This window comes from Triturus cristatus, chromosome 4_2 (genome assembly GCF_964204655.1).
Source record: "Triturus cristatus chromosome 4_2, aTriCri1.1, whole genome shotgun sequence".
NCBI lineage: Eukaryota > Metazoa > Chordata > Amphibia > Caudata > Salamandridae > Triturus > Triturus cristatus.
In genome coordinates, this window is record NC_140586.1 from 43,568,005 (window position 1) to 43,589,966 (window position 21,962).

Below are 21,962 nucleotides of genomic sequence, written 5' to 3' on the forward strand. Positions count from 1 at the left end.
CAAAGTTTCATTAGAATGTACCTGATCGCATATCAAGTCCCACTTCTTCTCATTGTCGTATTGTCGAAGCAGCCTGGCCTTGTCAGGAGGAAGATTCATTGAACTCTAAGGAAAGAAAGAAAGAAAGAAGTAAGACTAAATGAGGTCATTGTTCCTCACTTCAAGCTCTGAATGTCCCTTACACAAGGCTCCTCCAGGACACATTACTGTAAAACTAAGTTCAACACACCACAGGCTCCCACTGATATACCGGGCTGTTTCTTAGATACCTAGACAGGGCCGGACTGGCCGTAGTGGGCACCGGGCAATCCCCCGGTGCGCCGCACGGGTGGGGGCCGTTTTTGTTACAGGGCCGTTTAAAATCGGCCCTGTAACAAAATCAGCCGAAAACCGGCCCTGGCAAAGAGCTCCCCCCCCCCCCGGGGAGCGCCGAGCACTTTGCCAGGGCCGGTTGTGGTTCCCAGTCCGGCCCTGTACCTAGATCCTCTTTTCACCCATACTGCAGGTTCACCCTTATACACACACACACTTCCTCTCCCCCACATAAATAAAGAAGAAGATAAAATTAAATCTCAAGCCCCAAGATACAGTCTGGGTCAAAGCGCTCTGGGCCCGAGGTGCTCAGATAGGCCTAGAATCCGCAAAGTAAGGAAGCAATACACCATTCTGTAATTCGGTCTTCCCTCCTGCTAGAAAAAGTATTAACGGCCCTAGAATCTCTTAAACCCCTAGGATCACAAAAACAATTGAAGATCTGTCTACAGCACTTCGACCCCTAACCTAGGGAGATGAGGCGAGAGTTAATAGTTTAACAGCTAAAATTTACTACTCATCTGTTAGCACAGGGAATCCCAAAGACGAACACAAGGCACTCCGCACACTTCACAACCTTAAGAAATTGAGACACACTCAAAAACCTGCTAACAAAAGTATTTATTAGAAGTCGAAGTACCGGAATGGGATGGATATTGAACAAAGAAGCAACTCCCAAAGACTTGCCAGGAGGTGAGGTACAGGGAGCCTGGCTTGAGGGACATCATCTTCCTTTACATGTGCCAGCAGTTTCTCCAAGAGAAAATCACTCCGAGTTCTGCTGCTTTAGAACAGATTTCTGTTTGGAAGGGGAGGGGGGCACATTTACATATTTTTGCAGGTACTTCTGAGAGTGAAGGATGTACCAGGGAAGTACCAAAGAGCTGAATCTTCTCCCGTGTGCTAGAGCCGCTTGTCTTTCAAGGTTCATCTCATGCCAGTTTTCCTCCACACACACCTGACAGATGCACGCTGCTCATCAGTTGCATCAGTGATGTGTATGCATTATGGATGAGCCCTGAGGCCCATTGAAGGAATTTGATTGTACTACAATGTACTGCATAATTCTTGATATAGCACTTTCCACACCCAGTGTAAGGCCTACAGGGCTTTTCAGGGTGCCCGGTTGAATTGTTTATTTAGTATTTCATACCTCTAGCGAGGTCACAAATAGCTCCGATTTACATCAGGGTGCTGGGCGCCCGCTGGACTAGATGAATGAAAAGAGTTGTTTAGGGAATGTCCTTGTGGGATCTGCAGAGTGCACTGCATGAGATATAACCGTGTGATAGGTGCTCAATGCATTGAACTCTTCAGTGGATAAGCATGGGCGTTGCAGAAAAGTGTGAGAATGGAGGCGGCTACGCATGCAGGTACTTATCTTATTTTGAGTGGACAGTATCCTAGTTTGAAAACCACCACTGATATTCATTAGGAGCAATAAATGAATTCTTACCCAGAATTGGCAGATGTGCAACCTAACACGGCACTGTAAGATCAGTAAGGACATTAGGGACTCTACCCGGATCGACGGTTGAGCCGTCCTTTGGTAGTAAGGATAAGCTACAAAGCCGCGTTAAACATGGAGTCTAATCAAGAGCAGGATGTAAGCAGCACACTAGCTTTACATGAGACAAAGATTTAGATAACAATCCACCCTCAGCCTTTACCCCCCATATTACTACACAACCGGCCCAAACAGGACCATCGGGGAAGAAAGGGTAGAGTAGAGAGACAACATTGGAAAAATGAAGAAATATCGTCACACAGTTAAACACATTCAACCTGCTAAACAACCCCCTAGCCCTCATCAGAGGGAATCCCCGGTCGATAGATAGGCCTCCGCCCACCCGAATTGGCAAATATAATCTCAGTAAAAGAATCTCATCAACTACAGTGTAGAACCACCCAGAATCCTCTAAGGCCAAGTAGTTAAAAGATGCCCTATGTGAGAAGTTGGCCTGGCATATGCTGTCCACTAGTTCTAGGGGACACCTTGCACCAGTCCAATTCGACTCTTAAGGTGAAAGGTTTAAGACAACCTTTAAAGAAAGCTATCCTAGTGGTAGCTGTGGAGAGCAGCCTTCAGGCTAAGTCTTGAAGGAGTGTTAAGCTTATTGTTTTACCATGGATAACCTCTTGAATGACCAAATGAAAGAGTAGCCCACACAGGTATATATATAAAATATATGTATTTATTCTAAGAACAAATCCCACTAGTCTCTTGAGAGGCTGGAGGTAAAGATACAGTTCAATAAAGCATTTCTAATCACAATAAATAGCACTGGAATCACAGGGCCCCAGGGGGGGACCAAACCATATATTAAACAAGCATTGGCATAGCCAATAGGTCTCGCCTTTGGGACCTTATAAGTGTTTAGCCATGCAACAGTTGCATAACTAAATACTTGTAAGGTCCCAAAAGCGAGACCTATTGGCTATGCAAAGCGGCCATGCGGCCGCGAAAGTGAAAGTGATCGCGATCGTGATCACAATCAAACATCAAAGCGGCTGTGCAGCCGCGAACGTGAAAGTAATCACGGTAAAGCGCGGCGCGCGCGCCCGCGCACATGCACTGTAGCTCCAGGCTGGCCTGGTAGCACTTTTTGGAGCCCTCTCAATAAGTCTCGCCAGACCAGCGCATGCGCTGGGTCAGGCGAGACCTAAAAAGTGGTACAAGAACCACGAAAGTTCTGCAGACAGTGCCTAGGGCACTTAGGATCGCTGGCCCCTTATGAAACCACCCAAGGTAGTGAGGAAGGGGACCCACGGGAAGCGTGTGCAGTGTTGAAACTACAGTCGGGATCCCTATTAAACCCTATGGGAAATGTCGCGGTTGGAAAATACAAGAATCTAGTCGCTTCTAGCAGGAGTTCAAGTTCAGGAGTTTTAAGTTAAGCTCTTGGAGGGCCCACACCCACGATAGTACCGAAGTACCACTGTTACCTGCCCCAGGGAAGCCGTGTGCATAGGTCGTTTTCGGTGTCGGGTCGATGTCTCGTTTTCAATGGAAAAACGTGAAGCACTGCTGCTGGCGAGAAGCGTCGTCGATGTCGTGCAGATTGAAGATGTAGATCTTGAAGGAAAGGACCTGAAAGCAGAGGGGCCAGAGTCTGGGTCACTAGCCAGTGACCAGGGGCCTTAGGAGAAAGAGCCCTTCAATGTCGGGTGCTACCAGGTTGAAGACGGGTAGCTTGGATCAGCAGCCACGGGGTCCAGGAGGCGTCAAGGAAGGCCAGCTGCTGGAGGGCGACTGTCCCACAAAGGATGAAGGCCGCTGTGCTGTTAGTGTCCGGATTGGATCCACTAAGCCTTGGCAACCGCAACCTACGCAAGGATCAAGAAATGGCTACGGTGCAGACCCACGAGAACTGAGCGAGGTCTCCAGCAAGGAGACTGTAGAGCAGGCCTGGAGCAACCAGGGGAGCCCTTGAAAGTGAAGATTGACATCCGCCAGGGCCCACCAGTCGAGAGACAAGGGACCGCAGGAGGCAGCAATTTGGAGTGCGTAAAGATGTGCCCACGGGTCACCGGAGTGGGCTGGGGCGTCGATCTTTGGCACAGATGATGCTGAGAGGTTGGCTCAATGATGGGCCAAAGCACAACTTCCCCACTCGTCGGGATCGTGTGCTGGGCAAGAGGTGGCCGGTGTCCTGGGGTATTGGGTATCTCGGCACCCACGGGGTCCACGGTGCTCAGCTTTGCTGTGCACACTCACTGGCCTCTGGGATGCTTGGGAACCCACCTCAGAGTAGGCAGAAGTCTTTGTTGTCCATAGGAGCAGCGGAGTTCCAACCGGGTCACTTGCAGTGTTTCAGGTGCCTTCCAAGCAGGGGGGCAACTCCTTTACCCCAAGGGAGATTTCTTAATTCAGCTGAGCGGCAGCTCATCGAAGTTTCAAGTCTTTGAAGCAAAGTTCTCGTCCAAGATTAATCTGAGGCTCTGGGGACCCTGCACCCACCTTTATCCAGGGATTAGGGGAGTGTCTAAATCAGAGCCCACCAATGGGAGTTCAGGCGGGAAAGGGTGGCTACACCCTCTCCCCTTTGTGTGTTTCCCGCCTGGGCAGGGGACAGGATGCCCCTGAACCGGTTTGAGGCGGTGTATGCAGAAGTAGGCACTGGAGAAGCCTACGTGCAAGTTTGAAAGGCATCCTATGGTGCACCCACCCAGTTCCAATCCATATAGTCTGTCTGGGGAGGTTGGGACACCTCCCTGCAAAAAGATCCCTATTGTCCAGCTGCCGTGGCTGTAGTTCTGCCCAGCAACAGACAGCCAGAGTCGTGTGGGTGGCGGGTAGCATCCATTTTGTACTACGTGTGCTCTTTTAAATTGGTGTCTAAAATCTGCCGCTTTTACCATATCACCCCTCTAGCAAGGGGGAATCATGCCCTCTCTCCCAGGATGGGATTGGGGGTATGATTCCAAGATGTTTGACACCAAACATGACATGGTTCTGTGCAGCCATTCTCAAGTTATCACCCTATCGTGATTGATTCTAATGCGCTTAAGAGTATATGGTATGGCTGCACTACAAACAACCTCGTATTCGTTTTAACGACAGTTACAGAGGGGCCCTACTCATGTAGGGGTTCCCCCTCACACATCTCAGCACCCTGCCTTGTAGGAATAGCAAGTCCTGCCTTAGGGGTGACTTATGAGGATATATGTGTTGTATTTAAGTGGGATAGAGGGTACCTATATCCCTGTAAGGGGTGCAAGCACCACCTTACCCAGGCTACAGTAGTGGCCTGGTGGTGTCAGTTTGTATGGCTGTCCCAGGGGGGGCACAATGAGTGCTTCAGCCCCTGGTAGGCCTCTGAGGGACCCATGCCCTGGGTACCATCTACAAGGGGCTCATAGGGTGCCCTCAGTATCTATTTGGTATGTACTTAGGGTACTCGCAAAAAGTTGGGGGCAACTATGCAGTCGATGCCAATCTCCTACACCCTAGCTAGGTGCAGCTGTATTAACCCATGTTTTCGCATTTATAGTCCACTCAGTTTCGCCGCAAAGCCTAATAAGACTAAAACGTTCTTCTCTAGTAGCCCTCTCCTTACTTCCATGAGGCCCTTCTTCCTCAATTGTGTCTCCGTGCTCCAATCAGAAAGAGTAGGAGTCTGTCCTCCTGCTATAACACAGTGGCTTTCTTCATAGTCAACTACAGTCACTTCTTCCTCCAGTCAGAAGTCTTCAGGGTCACCATTGTTGCCACTTCTTGATCTCTGCCGTAAGCGAAGTGCATCACATACAACTTGCCACACTTCCTGAGTATCCAGGGCCAGCAAGTTGGCCAGTATTCTTTATGTCCTCAGTAGGGATTAAGTTGGTATTTGCACCAAGATATCAAACATTGTACTATTCGCCCCTCGACGTATGTTCAAGGCGTTTGAGGTTGGTCTCCGCCAGTGTGGAGCTCTGTATCACAATGGACATAAAGGATCTCAAGTCCTGTACTTCCCAATTGGTTTCCTTAACCTGGACTTCAAACAACGGACTCATCTTCACAGACTTAACTGACTCTCTCATCATACTTGTCAATTTAGACAGTAGCGCCCTCTAGTTTTTATTCAATAGTGCGGGCTCTCTCAATTGTGAGTTTTTTTTACAGCCAAGTTAATTTTCACCTCGGATACAGAAAGTGGCAGGACTGGCTTCCCCACCATTAATGCCTCACCATGTGGAGGGTCCGTGGACGGCTCCTGTTTGTTCTTACACACTGCCCCCTCTTTGCAAAATGTTTTGGCCTTTTCTCACCCACAACTTCGGTTGTTGAATCGCTGATTTGTGGGACTGGATGGGAGCGGGGCCGGGAGCTACCTGGGGGGTCCGGGTCCTATATCCCTCACCTTAATCTGACTCTCACTTTCACCCAAACCACAAACTTAACTGTTGTCCTACTTCAAACACTGACTTACCTTTCTTCAAACCTCGTTTGCTTTTCTTTCCCTTTAGTTGTTTTTCAAACCATTTGGTCAGAACTATGTGTACTATAAAACCAAATGATTTGGACTCGTGGAGAATTACCTCTGAAAATTATAAGAACCCCTCCACTTTTACAAAATATAAAAGCAAGCAGCTACAATGCCTTAATGTTCTTCGGCTGTGCTGTGAGCTGTTAAACATGTTTTATCAAAATACAAAAACAGTTCAAAACAGGGGGGGGTCTAAGGGAATCACTATACCTCTGACATTGTACTATAACATCACAGATGAATTGTTGATTATTCTGTGGTTGTGTTTATTTTTACATTTATAGGTAATATTTCCTAGAAGAACAGACAGCTGATTTTGGTTCCTGTTCTCGTATCCTTTTTGTGTTTACATCACTTATATATTGATGCAGCAGCATTATCAGAGGTCCTGATGAAAGCTTTGCCCACGACTGGGCTGTAAGCTGAAACATGTCGACCACTTTTTCTCATTCTACTTAAGCGGTTTAAATCTATACTGCTTATGCACTGATCTTTTACGCTGGCAGAGGATGTACTAGAATAAAGCATATGATGTACATTCTATAGCCAATTTTTAAATGCACTTGTTGTTTTTTGTTTTGCGCTGCGCTTGCTCTCACATCACCATTGCTCTACATTTGTGGATTTAGTTGTTTCCACCTATATTTGAAAACATCCCTGAGCTCCTTCCTCGTAGAGAGGAAGTTGTAGCCCCCAAAGGAACTAGGTTTTTCCTTTGGGAGGAGATTCCCAAATGATGAAGCATGTCACCTCTGGTGAGTGAGGGATTTCATCCTTTAAAGGGATATGCCCACACTTTTTCTGCTGTAAGGCATAGTTATTGGTCTGGTGTGGTGCATCTTATCGAATATTATTAGTGCCAAAGCACACTTTTCTAAAAACATTTCTTTAGACCCCAAGATTTCATGCTGTTTTTCGAAACATGTTTTATCACCTTTCACAACAGCCCACAAGGATTCTAGTGTCTTTGTCATGGTTTTATGTTGGTTCTATGGCACTAAAGTCATAATAAACTAGGTTCATGTTATTAACAACGCAATACGCCATAGAAACAACACTTGTGCCATGCCCATGTTCTTCATTCATGCCTGCGCAGGCACTACACTTCTGGTAGGCTAGGTGAAAAGTGGTGACCTTCAGCAATCACATGAGGTCAAAGGAAAGGCTATAATCGGCTGCTAAAACATGTTGGTAGGCAGCACACACATGGCGTAATGCTCCTGGGTGTGCACACTTTAAGCACAAATTTAGTAACCCAACCAAACACATTAAAAAATATATATATTTTGGCGTCTAGAACATGGCCCGCAGCAGGCTTCAGATATAGGATTGATTTGGTTACGGTGTGTGGTGCAGTATACCCTAAGGCAATATACCAGTTTTTGTTCTCCACCCAACAAAAAGGAACGGAGGATTTAGATAAACTGTGTTTAGCTCTCCAATCATAATACAGGTTGACCTGGTGAGAGCAAAATCCATGACAAGGAGGGACATTTCCACAGCTTGACATGTCCACACATCATATGATTCAGGATCCCCACAGATCTACTTCAACTATTGATGTGTGTTTCCAACAGAAGTAAGACGGATTATACGGTGGACCCAATCGCAGCTTTTTGAAGTGAGGTTTCTACTCTCAAGACCGCATTACTGAAGGGCCCTCGTCACAAGCGTAACCGAGTAGTAAATTAATGTTGGCCTATTTATATCAATCCACCCGTTGCATCGAACAGTGACATTTGTCGATGATGGAATCTGGTTAATGGCGAGGGAAGACGGCTTCTGTAGTGCAGGTAAGAGCCAACTACAAGGTCATATTGTGTGAATGGAGAATTGTCTTTGCTCTGTGGACTAATTTTGAAGCGAGGGCCAACCAGAAGCATCTGCCTTCCATTATGCAGTGACCGCATATATGGAAGCAATGACGCAGATAAGTGTGGAGTGGTCACACGATACCTGCACTTGAAAATAAGAGTTCATGTTGAACTCAATCCCTCTTTTACTGGAACCAGTGCAGGAACTTCCTGACCAAGGTAATACGTCTCGGCTTATGAAGGCCCAAAAGCCATGCCGACGGCGGCCGTCTGGGCAAGTTGTAGGCGATGAGTGAGATCACTTGGCAAGCTTGCACACAATGTGCTACAGTCATCTGGCCGGGAGTCCATGCTCGCACCAGGGATCACTGAACGGACAGTCCCCATTACCATGGCTGCACACGTCTCAGTTGACGTATTTTTTTGGGGGGGGAAACGTTTTTACAACAACTCTAACTTGAGGGACAGACGACCTCCAAAATGACCTCCAAATGTTTTCTTTATTCGACGTGTAAAAATGTTGGTAGAAATCACGCACACCTGGAACGCGGCACTGTCAGTGAAGGGGACGCCTGTTGTAGAGGCCCTTTTGGTTAGTTTTTAAAGCTCTCTCGCTGCCACATTCTTGTGGCAGTGCTGTATACAACAGGTTTCCTGTTACTCAAGTCAATGGTGCTTATTATATCGACCCAGCCGCGATGAAAGACCAACTAAACTCGTGGAACTGAAGCCGGCAGCTGGCAGGCCGGGCACAGAAAAGACTTTAGAGCCCTGAGGTATATTGTGCCTTTTCCAAACTGCATAAACGCCACTGGTGAACTCCCTTCCCCCGCATTATCCTTTTTGGCCAGGGGAAGAGCACCAAAATGTCTGATCCGGATTAAGAAAAATATGATCGGGTCACACGTGTGCACGAAATACTGTTGAGCCGGCCTTTTATCCGAAATGCTGCAGCTACTGTAATCTGCAACCAGGAATGCAAAATGTCACTGCTGGATTTAACAAATTAACTCTGTCAACCGGTGCCAAGCAACTGAATGTCAGACAGCCCAGATTAAACTAAATCCACCAGAAAGACCCGGTTCCCTGACATAACACAGTACTGGGTGTCTGCACGTATTTCCAAGGAAGGAGGCAAACTAAAGTTTAGAGCCGATTGGTACAAATGTGAAAGGTCACCCGTGTTAAATAACGGCCATCATTGCACTGGTGGTTTACATGCCTCTAAGTGGACTGAATGTCTGTGGATCATACAGTCCATGCACAACAAAGCTGTTTATTGCCTCTTGAGATTATTCTGGAGCAGGTGTCTGGTGGAAACCCCTGGGCCCATGTGTTCCGATTATTATAAAATGTGCAGAGCTCTCAACTTTTGCCCTGTTTGTAAAACTCCCCTTTATACCGTGGTCTGTGGAGGGTCGGGTGGCTTCTATATAAAGCGCCTAATCCGGAATTTAAGAAAGACAATAAGAGTTGTTGAAGAATCGCCTGTTGCATCGGCATTGCATGTGGGCAATCTGGAGTATGTTATTAGAAATAAAAATCCCAGTCTTTCTAGAACGTTCCATTTTCTGCTAATCATCAGCCATTTTACATTAAAATAAACGAAGATCCAGGTTAAAGGACTGTGCGCTACTTTTTATATTTCACATATTTACAGGTTGTTGATTACCTTGGATGATTAAAATTAAAAACAAATTTAGGAACTACAATCGAGAAAGTGTAATGTTCAAACTTAGTCCTCACACAGCATATAGAAGAGCGTTGATGGCTTTATTGCTCGGTTCACAGAAGCAGTTGCTGGTAGCAGATTCCCAACAGACCACATTTTAGGGCCCTCCTAGAGTTTGTCAGGCGGGATAATCCATCACAAACATGGTGGATGTCCCATCCACCCCAATACACAAGCATTATAGCCTAGGACACTTAATTCGGCGGACAGGATATCTTTGTTTGGAATATTCCATCCACCAAACTCCAAATCAGGCCCCGGGCATGATTAAGAGCATGGCGCACAGGGTACTCCATCGCAAGGGCGGAGCATCCCGTCTCCCAAACTCCCTATCCGCCCTCCTTATTTTGAGTTAGATGGACCGTCAGCTTGACACCAACAGGGTAAAATTTACTCTGTCAGGGCACATGTTCCTTCAACTTTGACGGCCCGAAGGAGAACAGGCTGTCGGAAGTAAGCCATCCGACTGTCCGCCTTATTTAAAGTCAGTGTCAGATTTTCTTTTTTTTTTACTGTGTGACTGTGTCATAGGCAGGAATATCCTGGCAGTAAGGGACACTAAAAAATGTTTTTAAATTACCCCCAGACTAAGGGAGAAGACTCCCGTTGTATTGGGAATATTATTTTGTTCTTTTTTAACCCCTTCGCCGCGGCAGGAATTCCGCCGCGGCGCTGGGGGGGGGTTTGGGGGCAGCGCGGTGGCGCTGTGCTCGTGACGGAACCACTCCGTCACGAGCCACGGTTGAGCTGTGCTCATGACGGAGTGGTTCCGTCACGTCTCCGCCCACTGCGCTAATCGCCCGCACAGGCGGGGAATTAGCGCCGCGTGGGCGGAGCGGCCGCCAACGGCCACAGCATGACGGAACCACTCCGTCATGAGCACAGCGCAACCGTGGCTCATGACGGAGTGGTTCCGTCATGAGCGGGGAAGGGGTTAACAACAAACACCTGCTTTGAGACTTTGTTTTTGCAAAGGAAAAACGTCTACAAGTTTGGTGTAAATGTCCGCCACCAATAAAGGGTGCACGCCAAACTTTTAAATGGCTTTGTATAAACCACCTTGGCAGCAGTTCATACAAACACAAAATCCACTGCCCAAAACAATAAAAGGTTTGCTTTCTTTGTGAATCGAAAATTCTGTACCTTAAAGTCAGCATAGTGAACCCAAATGATATGCACTATTTCAATTTAGAAGAACCCCCTGGAAAGTAAATGCAATTAAGAATATGGAAGCAATTCCTCAAACTCAAATTTCATACTATGATTTAAAACTCAACAGTCTGGTTTGATGCGGCAGGTAGAGCAAAATTACATGTAAAATATCAGACAGAGTAGATTTCTAATTTTCTCCATGAGTCTGATAATTTTTTTCCCACTGGTTATGGCTTGGGCGCAAGTTCCTATTCACGACTGCTGTTAGGACTTGAACTGGTGGGAAGATAAACTTATGGAGTTGGGACACCATGGCGCCCAGTCAAGGGTGAAATGCTGCTGAAACAGGAGTTGGCAGTGCTTGCAGGCAGACATACCCACCAACCATGCTCCAGCTGATGTGCTGGAAGATGGCTGTGGACAGATCGAAGCATTCTAGCCAGCAGGAGGGAGCCGACACCGCTTGAAATAAAGGATCCTCCTTAGCAGTACCTCTGGGGGCCAGAAACTACTGGTGATAGTGGGTCCCATTTCAACAGTAATGGTGAAAGTCAGGATAAATGCCATGCCCACGCCTATAAGGCATAATACCAGCAAAGGTTTCAGCCAATCTCCAAGAGATTGTTGTTGAATCTGCAAGCATGAGATTGTGAATGCAGGACCGCCATCTTATGAGCCTCTATGTAAACAGGTCACTTTGGCATTTGTGCTTTACAATTGCTCTGGGCTGTAAGGTCTTGTTCCTGATCGTTCGGGGCCTGGAGCTTTGTTTGCAGACTCGTATAAGTGAGAGTATTGTTCTTCTCTTTTGCATAAGAGTTTTTCAGTAAACTTGAAAGAAATGACTTTTTCCTTTGGCTTTAGGAAATTTTGTAACATTTAATTACGTGTGGGGACATTTTTGCTGGTCTCAGGCTTCCTTTTGGAACTTTCGGGTCAGGTTAGTTTTGGGAATCTTGCGGTGGTGAGACTGGGCTAGATTTTTAGCAGAGCTCTACGTTTCTCAACTATGGTCAGCATTACCGTTCTGCAATATACTTGCTCTTTGTGTTCCATATTCCCATTACTTCTGGGCTTGCCTGAGGCTCTGTTAAGGCAAAATGTTCTTTTCAGTGAGCCCTGGTGGTAGGAATTCTGCAATTAGTCACCCACTTCGTTTTCTTCCTTCACAGCTTGAGGTTATGGTGGTTGACTATCTTGCTCTTTCTGCAAATCTTCCACCTCCCTTTTGGTCACTCTTTGAGGGTGCGGTCGCTGGAGAAAGTGGGACTCACATGAAGTACAACTATTACATTTTGGAAAGTCCATGTTCATTGCTCTGCCGACTAGACGTAGAGTGGCCGTAGGAGGTGCTGGCACGGCTGATGCAAGCCTCACAGTACGGAATCGAGCTGGCAGACTATGGGATAATCCATGGGGTGGTCGAAATCTTGTTGCGACTGAGCTATGCTATGGTCTGAAGAAATCCATGTCCTTGAAACCCCTTTGTTAGCATAAACTGAGCATCAATGTAAACCTTCTGAGAATTCACATTCTCAGAAGGTTTACATTGATGCTCAGATATTGTGAAAAGCAAACACAATCAAACAATAATAGTTACCAAAATAAAGTGCATGAGAGTCCAACACTGCATTGAAAATATTTAAAAAATACAACAAAAACAATATCGAAGAAAAATGCACAAAGATTAAGAAAATCAGTCCCGTTGTCCAGGAGATATTGAAGTTAAGAAAAAAAATCCCACTACGGAACTCAATCGCTTGATGTTATTTAATGGGAAAAGGTAAAATTCTCAAAGAAATGACTTCTGCAGGATACAGGTAAGCACAGATGTTTGTGCTTGGGCAGGTCCAGGGATGCACCTACAGACAGAGCTCTCTGAGGAAGAATCTGTCAAGCCAGTCAGAAAGGGAGGTGGTGTCTGATATAGCGAGCCTGAAATGTAATCTACACAATAAGGGCTTCACGGTCACCTTTGCAGGCCTCGTCAAGAAGAAAAGAACCAGCCAGGTAGAGGTGCCTTTTGAAAGCTGAGGGTTGCGACAAGACAGCATGGGTTCAAGTCTGCTCCCTGTTATTTCTCCTTTAAGGAAGAACCTGGATCTTTCATGGGTTGATCAGGCACAGCCAATGAACTTTGACACCGTTCTGGCGACATAAGGTTACAAGACTGCTGTCATAGAGGCTGATGCTGGCTATTTTTAGTGGCGATGGAAAAGCTCCGACTAGGACAAGATACTCGGGCGCAATCACGTTTACTAAATAGGTCCTGCTGGGCTCTCCGGGTCTTCCAGACAAAGTCTGCACCAGACTACAATTTAACCAGAGCAGTAGATGAACAGCTCAACTTTAAAAAGGTAAATACAGAAAGACTGTTCCCGTGTTACTCTTAAGAACTGGTCCTTTCAAACCCAGGTAAGTTAAAGAAAGCTGTAGGTGAGCCCCCACAAGCTGGGCAAGAGTGGTCTAAACCAAAATCGTAAATGCCTCTCCTGTAGAGTTAGACCTCTCCTGGACACCAATCCAACTCCATGCACGTCAAAGGGATTCCACACATCCATGAAGAAGAAGCCTCAATGACTCCGGTAATTCATGAGAAAATACTGTGTCACAGCGCCCAATGGATAAAAAAGAAAGGAAAGTGTTAGTATTGGCCCATACCTTGTCAACCGGTTTCTGATAAGTCTCAGGAATTCTCTTCCCATTGATTTTTTTTTTTTTTTACAGTACACCTTCGATGGGGAATAAGAAAGGTAAGTCAGGAGTAGCTTTCTACATAAACCACACCTTTTACACAGAAGAGGCTCAGATTAACTATTATAGTTTCATAACTTTTCCCCCAAATGAGAGCATTAATATAAGACATGAGACTAGGCAGTTTTGACCCAAAACCTATAAACAATCCGGTTTGCATATTACCAACTACCAGTAACCCAGAGATCCTACTCTACTGGGCATCATTTCACTATTGAAGAGGAGCAGCTACAGGAATGTATTTTGCATCAATTTATGTGGCACAACCGACAACATGAGACATTTTTGGCTATAGTCCGGGCCACTGGAATTATGAGGCGGGGAGGACTAAATTATACAGCAGTGTCGACTAAATTATGCAGCAAGAAAAATGATGTGGAGTAATGCGGCACAATTTGTGATCATATTTCATTATTTTATCATTTTTGCACTTGTTAGCACTGTCTGGTCCGAGACTTCACCTCGTTATTACCAGTTTAACCCTCAGACATAGCAATAAGCAATGGAACGGTGACCAGTCACCCTTTGCAAAGGGATTTCCACTTTGAAGCAATACGCGTTGTAATGTTGTTTAGTTAATGTTGAGCCCTTTCACCTAGAAACTGTTTTTTTTTCAAGTCTGCAGGATATGCAGCAGACGATGGATTATGTGGCACTTGCAACAAATCCATCCTCATGCAGCCGCAAAATTGCATAATTCCAGTGGCCCTCCCTATGGGGAAATAAACAATATTCACCATCCCCATAAGCCAAGTTACACATCTGGCCAGACCAGGACACACGGTGTACTGCAGTCAATTTAGAATGTACAAGTTGTTAAAATGTGACAATTCGTGTCAGCAGTGACCATCAACAACTGTTAACGAGGGCTGCACTGCGTTGTGTATGTAACATCAGTTTAAACAAGCGCGGGGAGGTTGTGGCTTGTTCTGTGACAAAGGTGTGAGTTACGCAGTTCCCACCACAGAGCCCAGGATAGTCGCTCAGCAGAAAATTCTGGCACCCTGTTTTGTGATTCATTTCAGGCGGTTCGAGGGGGAACAGTGGGAGGGACTGAGGCAACCAGAGGAAACGTGGGATGGAGTGATGGAACAAAACAGGGAGGGGATACTTAGGAGGGACTGACGCAGCACAAAGTAACAAGCATTGGCAACGAATATGTACAGCACAGCAAGCCAGGGATAAGGAGACAGGGGAACTGTAAATGAATTAAAGAAAGTGGAGGCAAGGATGAGGGTAAACAATAAGAGAGCAGTAAGAAGGGGGTGAACTGGAGGAAAGGGAAAGGGGTGAACAAGAGGAGAAAGAATGCAATGGCGGGAAAAAATCAGGCAGCTAAAAGAGGAGAGAAAAGAAAAAGACTGATTCGGGGAAGTACGAGCAATGGCCCTGCATGAGCCATCAGGTCAGCGCAGGCTGTTCTTGTGACTACCACGGTTCCTCTTTATGGGGAAAATAATAGTCTCTGGGGAAACCCGAGGGTTTCAGAATAATGTGCACTGAATCCGAGTTCTCAATGTGTAGGAAGGCAGCAATGAGGGTCATGGGAACTTTCCGATTCCGAGCCCGGGCTGAGCACGTGTCAGGGAGTTCCCCTCGCACAGAATCAGCGGAGGCAGCCTGGCAACCGGTGGGTACTGGGGGGAGAACGAGGCTCCTGGCACCAAAAATGAAACCAAGATCCACACGCACAAACACAGATGCGCCGCCCACCGTATCCTCATCACGGCTCCCCCCGCGCTCGACATTCACTAGACGGAGGAGGCGAATTTACAGTTTACAAATAAAATATAACGTGGACAATTGACATAGCTGACGCCAGTGACCGCCTTCCAACTTCGCTATTAGAGTTTCTCTCTCAGAGGTAGTTGATCGTGAGCAAAAAAAAGCATTTTTCACAATGTACAGTCTAAGGAAAGTGTACCCCATCGCACCAGGGCCACTGATGAGTAAGACAATACTCGGTACCTGATGGGGAGCATAAGTAGCATCTACGGGGCCAAGAGCCCACCCCGGCTCGTGAGGTGCAAGCAGCAGGAAGAATGAATCGGCTGTGCCAATGGGGGTGCAGATCCCTGGGCCTAGTAGTCCCCCCCCCCTCCCCCCCCCATCAAGTGCAATGAGGCAGCCGAGGTTTATTAAGGTATGTAGTCCCAATATGGGGTGTGGAATGCATGCCGCTACTCTAATACAGGCCTACAGTCCTTCACTAGGTAAGCACACCCCATGGTTGTCATGGGTGATGCTACTAAGGGGAAAAACTCCACCCATTATAGAAATTCATTTTCTCCTCACTGGTTCCATTAAAGAACACACGCATGGATTTCTATTTCCTAAACCTTGTTGTCCTATCCTGCAGGCGTCATTAAAATGTTTATCAGGTTCTACCACCCACCATCCAGATGACCCGATACTATAATCACCCCGCATGCCATCAATGATGTAGCTTGCATCGCCTCTGTTCTCCTTCCTGCCTAATCTGACCTGCCCGCCTACTGTGGTCCAGCTTCCTTCCCATCAATGAATACACTAGCCTAACCTTCTACTGACTTCCAGTGGTTTACTTCCACCAGTTTAATATCGCAATCCTGCTAGAGGCGGGCACCAAGGCCCATCACCCTCTTTCACCTGAAACATCGCAAACCTGTGTCAGCAGCCGGGCTTCTGAGATCCCAGCAGCCGTGGCCTTGACTGAATGCCTCCCTTCAGTCGCCGTTTCTTATTTGAAGGGGGTGGAGGGGGTGCCTATAGACCATCCTCCATTCTTATTCAACTTCTCAGCCAGTGTCGGAATACCTAGCTACGGTCTGGCCTTGCCACAACCTGTGATGTCACCTGAAGTGGCGAGCACCATGAATCACCATTTGTTAACAAACTTGGCAAATGGCAAAGCTCCAGCAGTGGAGTGTGAGAGAACACTATTATTCATGCGGAAGAGGAGGTTATGTATTATCTGGCCCACCTCACTTCCTACTGCAATTAAACAACCTGCTTCCATATTGTAGTAATGGATTGTAACTGCGATGCTCTGTACAGAACACTTCAATTGGAACACCACTTGTTCAACTGTGCTGTGTTGCACAAGTGAGCTATATACTTTCTGTAATGCTCTTTCTGGTTGATACTCTAACCAAAGATTCCTCGCTTTTATACTTGCAGGCACTAGACTGGATCTGGGGAATGTTTTTCTGCAATGCTCCTGTGTGCCATTAGGTGGTACCGTGTGTCTCCGCGGAGACTATGTACTGCCCTGGAAGTGACTGAGCTGAGACACTTAGAAGCACCCCTCCCCCACATGCATACCTCAGTTTCTTAATCTTTCTCCTCCTGTGCCATTGCCATAGACACGGAGCAATCGTGTTAGTGACAATGTGCTGATCTCTAACTTGGGACCTCATTAAGGTGTTAAGGAGTCCACTCCACAAAACGGGGAGGCGCGAAGGCAATTCAGACCTGTGGTAGCTAGTGTAGCCACCAAAAAGAGCATTACCAGATAGATCGCCTTTAGATTAAGTACCACAGCCGTACCTCTCAACAGGTGAAGGGTCTGGGTAGTGAATTCAGGCCAAAAAGTCTTACAGGACTGGACTGTCAAAAGTGGCCTTCTCGCCAGACCAGACTATCAAGGCAGTCAATACTGTTCTAACTCAGACAAAATTAGTATCCACTAATTATATGCACAAATTATTGCATTTCCAATTTTTGAACAAACTGTACTGCTCGCCCTAATTTTTTTTTAAACGAGATCGATTCTGAAAAGCCGTCCTGCTGTGAGAAGTGTACGAGTGGCTGGGCCAGGTTTTTCCATTTGGCGTTGGAGTGTTAACCGATTCATGAGTACTGGGAAGGCGTGGCACAGATTATTATGAGCATTGTAGATATGCTGGTAGTGTGTTTACCATTGTACATGCTGCTAGGCTATGTGAGTAAATTTGCAGAAGTAGCAGAGGGATTAGTTGTAGTATTGTTGCTTCTAGCCAAACATAGATTAGGTTACTGTGCTCCTGGATAGAGGCTTCACTCCGCCGAAGATAGAAGCCTGGCTGAAGGACGCTGCCGTCAGTGAAATACATGCAACAGAATATGCGGCGTTGCAGATCACACAAGCACGACCACAACACATATGGAGTCCTCTTAGGAGCTATTTGGCATTGTGTGCTCTTAGTGGTCAAGATGGGTAAAAGAGCTGTTTATACTGACGTGGAAGGATGGACTTTTTGAAAGGAACAGAGCGTTAAATTAGGACGTAGTTATCCCACTACAAACTGTAACTTATGAAAAGACACTTGTACTCCCTAAGAGTCTTGACATGGTAATGAAAGTAAATGAACCATCCTGGCTTCCTGAGTCCACACAGAATTGATATGATCGTATATGTATACCCATAATGCAAGATAAAACCAGTTAAATGTACAGCACGATGCAGAGTGAAATATTGCCTGCGTTAACCATGTTTTGTTATGTGTTAAAAGAAAAAAAACCTAAAAAAAATAAAAAAAAAAAGAATAGAAGAGTATTAAAGCAATAGTGTACATCATGTGCTTCGACGTTCATATGTCTAGAACCGGCACCCTTCTTGCAGACGCTGCGCTAGGGGCCTTGGTCCTGGTGGAATAGGCCTGCCGGTCTTCAGGGGATTGCTTCTTGGCCAATGCAGAGCAGAGTTTGACACAGAGCGCTGTCCGCCTTGGCAGGGTCCGTGTTTGCACAGCCGTCCCCTTCTTTCCTCCAGAGAATCCTACAAAGTGCTGGTCCTCCACACAATGCCTTTTGTGAGGTCAATTTGGAAGTTCAAAATCGTTTTTGTGTTTAAGTCGATATATTTTCTTCTTATAGTCTAAGGAGGAGCAAAATAAAATTAGTAGAGTCATAGACTGCCCACCATGAAAAGGTGTCACAATTTTTGGTAACTTTTTGTAAGAAGGTCACCCAAACCCTGAACAATTATTTCGCCAGGGAAAAGGTGGTGTAGGTCAACATTACCAAAATACCCTGTAGTTCAATCATACGGCTCGATGAGGTGACGGTAATTAGAAAAACTTTTTGCCCATCATAAGTCACAATGAGCAACTGTGCATTGGCTTAAAGGGAGTGAATTTGAGAAATGTCAGAACTAAAGTTAAGTCCCATTGTGGCATGACAAATGGCTTCAGGGGAAACACATTAGTCAAACTTTTTGAAAAACACATCCCAGCTGACGATTTGAATATGCAGGGTTGGTCAGGTAAGCATGGAAAGGCCAAAAGGACCAACAGATATCCCTTAACTGTGCCCACTGCAAGACCTTGCTGGCCTGACGAAAGAACAAAAAATAACACATCCAAAGGTTTGGCCTGCAGAAGGCCAGCATGTTGAGCACCACATTTCTTACAGTGCACCACATATATGGACTTGATCAAAGGGCATCTGGTCGCAAACATGACACTCAATACCTCAACCGGCACTATGAACACATTTATCTGCCGCTGCTTAATCTCCCCGCATGGGAGTGTAGGCTGTGGAGACTTCAGTGCAAGGAACCTACCCAGTTGCTGAGATAGGAGGTCCTAATGAAGTGGTAGCCGGATTGGAAGGTAAATGCTCAGGAGCTATGGGCACCATTCTCTCCTGGCCAAGTCCAGGGAAATTAAGATAACTTGAGCCAGATCTGTACTGATTTCCCACAGAACGGAGGCAGGAGAGGTACTATTGCAAAGGAGTACAGGAGCCCTTTGTCCCACCGCAGACAGAAATTGTCTCCTAGTACGGACCATGAAGGAAATACCAACATGCAATAGTTTTGACACTGCACATTCTCAATGGTGGGGAACCGATCAGGCCGGGAAGTAACTCACTGATTAAAAATAGTCTTCACCAGCGGGACAGAGAAGCCACCTGTGGTCCACTAGCTGACTTCTGCTCAGCTCATCGGCTCTGACATTCAACGAGTCACCAGATGGTGGGCAACCAGAAACATATTCTGCTTCTCCCGCAACCTGCACAGATGTAGGGCCTCCTAGCACAGGATTAAGGTCCCCACTCCACCCGCTTGTTCCAGTTCCACATGTCGGATGAGTTTTCTGGGAGGACCCACACTAGCCTCTCGTTGATGTATGGGAGAAAGACTTTTAGAGCCAGGCAGATCGCTCAAAGCTCCAAAAGATGATGTGGAGCTGGTTCTCCACTATAGACCAGAGGCATCTGATCGCCACATCTTCCAGCTGACCCTCCTCCTCTAACCCTAAACCCAGCAGTGACACATCTGTCACAACTGTAAACACAGGGTGCGGGAAGGAAGCGTGGCCTGCCGCAGGTCAGGTTGAAGCTTGTCAGGCATCAAGAAGTTTCTGAGCAATCTCTTGAGAGATCAGAACGAGTTGGGAAAGGGAGAACTGATGCTGGGCCCAATGGAATCTGAGATTCCAGGCAGAGCCTACATATGCCACTTTGCATTTTGGGAGAGGCGGATGCACAAAGCCAGTAGTAAGCTTTACAGTCATCTTCACTGTGATCCAGGACAGAGCCTGAAACAATGGAATCACTTTTGGTGGACGAAAGGCCTTTAACGCCAAAGTGTCCAGGAGAGCACCAATAAAGGGAATCCTGTACATGGAGCTCAGGTACAACTGCGGTTCATTGATGGAAATCCCCAAAGAATAAAGGAGTTTGGATGTCATCCAGAGGTGGTCTAGGAATGGCTGGTGTGGGCTTCCCTTCAGCAAGCAGTCGAAGAGTTATGAGGAAACCGGTATAGTTTGGGCCACCGAGGTGCTATGGTCTTTCAGGACACCAAGATCTTGCTAGCTATGTCCCATAAACTATGGCTATACATACCCCAAACGGACAGTGCGTTTAGAGATCTGAGGGCCAACATGCGAGATGAAAACCTTTTTTCCATCTGAATGCGTCAATCAGTTTTGGCTCTCGCAGGAGGGGCTGGTCGTAAAAAAAACCAAAAAATGCAGTTTAACCTTCTTTGTTGATGCCTCCACTACCAGGCTTTTAGGAATATGATGATTAGTCGAAAAATCTTGATCACCAGAGACTGGTCTAAGATGTCTGGCCACAGGTCCCCTTATAGGAGGGCCCGAACAAGGCATCAGTAAGGGCATCATTCAGTGACCACAGCAGTTCAGATGAAGCTGTGCCTGGTTGGAGAATTTCAGATACTAAATTTGCTTTGGTTTCAACAGTGGGCATTTGGAATTTCAAGATATCAGCTGCCCTTCACATCACTACAGAGAAAGATGCAATTTCTCCTATTGGTGGCCCAGGTGCTGAGTCTAGCGCTGCCTCAGGGATGCGTCTAGGCCACTGGCATTTTGTTAAGTCCAAATATAAGCCATCGTCATTGTAACGAGGTGAGAATAAATTATCCACTTCCTCGGCAATGTCAGTATAATGAGGACATTAGCATTATTTATGTCCTGAACGGTGTCAGAACTGAATCCATTGAGGGTTTCTGTTAGTACCGTCATTGCGCACAGGGCAAGGTTTGGTGTTGGGTAGCATTATGACCGATTGCGCCTTTATTATTTCGTAGTGTGACATAGGCCTAGAGCTGGTTCACACTGATTCGGGGATCGGAGACTGTCTTCAGAATTGATCATGGACTAGTAATAGCACAGCTGTAAGGGGATGGCAGGGACTACGGTAGTGGTATGGAAATCTGGACAGGTGTCGGTACCTGCCCAGTACGTGTCTCGAGGGGTCAGTGGGAGGTGGACTTACCAGGTGAAGTTAGAACAAGGCCCCTGCAACTCCATGGGGCCTGAAGGTACCCCAGAGACAGCCAGGAGCACTTTAAAAATGTTCTTTGAAAGCTGTTATTTGCTGTCGAATCGACAACGGCCCAAGAAATTCAGGGCACACTAGAACCATTTGCAGGTTTGGGTCGGTACCAGATATTTCGGAAGAGGTAAGATCTTTGGCCTGAAGTCCTAGCGCATTCTCACCATACTTTGAGTGGTGGCATGGGATCAGGTATGGCAAAGCCTGCTTGGCTTTCCTGAGCTTCTAGCGCATCTCTGACTTCGAGTTATCAGAGAACTTTGAAAGGGATCTGGACTTTTTGTGGTAACGTCCTTAAGGCTGCAAGCAGCCTGGCAACTTGGAACAGGAGGAGGACTTGTGCTTTGACCAGGTCTTCTTCTTATGTTCAGCAACATATACCTTGGCCTCCCGTTCCTGGATCACTTTTGGGTGCATTTTTCATACAACTTCGAGTTGTGAGGGGAGGCCAAG

At 46.5% G+C, this 21,962-nt stretch overlaps 1 protein-coding gene across 4 annotated transcripts in view; it reads right to left on the minus strand.

Annotated features, from left to right (window-relative positions):
- Positions 1-21,962, minus strand: part of FMNL3 (formin like 3) — a 314,942-nt gene that overhangs the window by 188,870 nt on the left and 104,110 nt on the right. For all 4 annotated transcript variants that reach the window (XM_085600370.1, XM_085600369.1, XM_085600368.1 and 1 more), the window contains exon 2: positions 22-105. In XM_085600370.1, the coding sequence (XP_085456496.1) occupies positions 22-105 (84 nt within the window). The remainder of the gene's footprint in view (positions 1-21; positions 106-21,962) is intronic.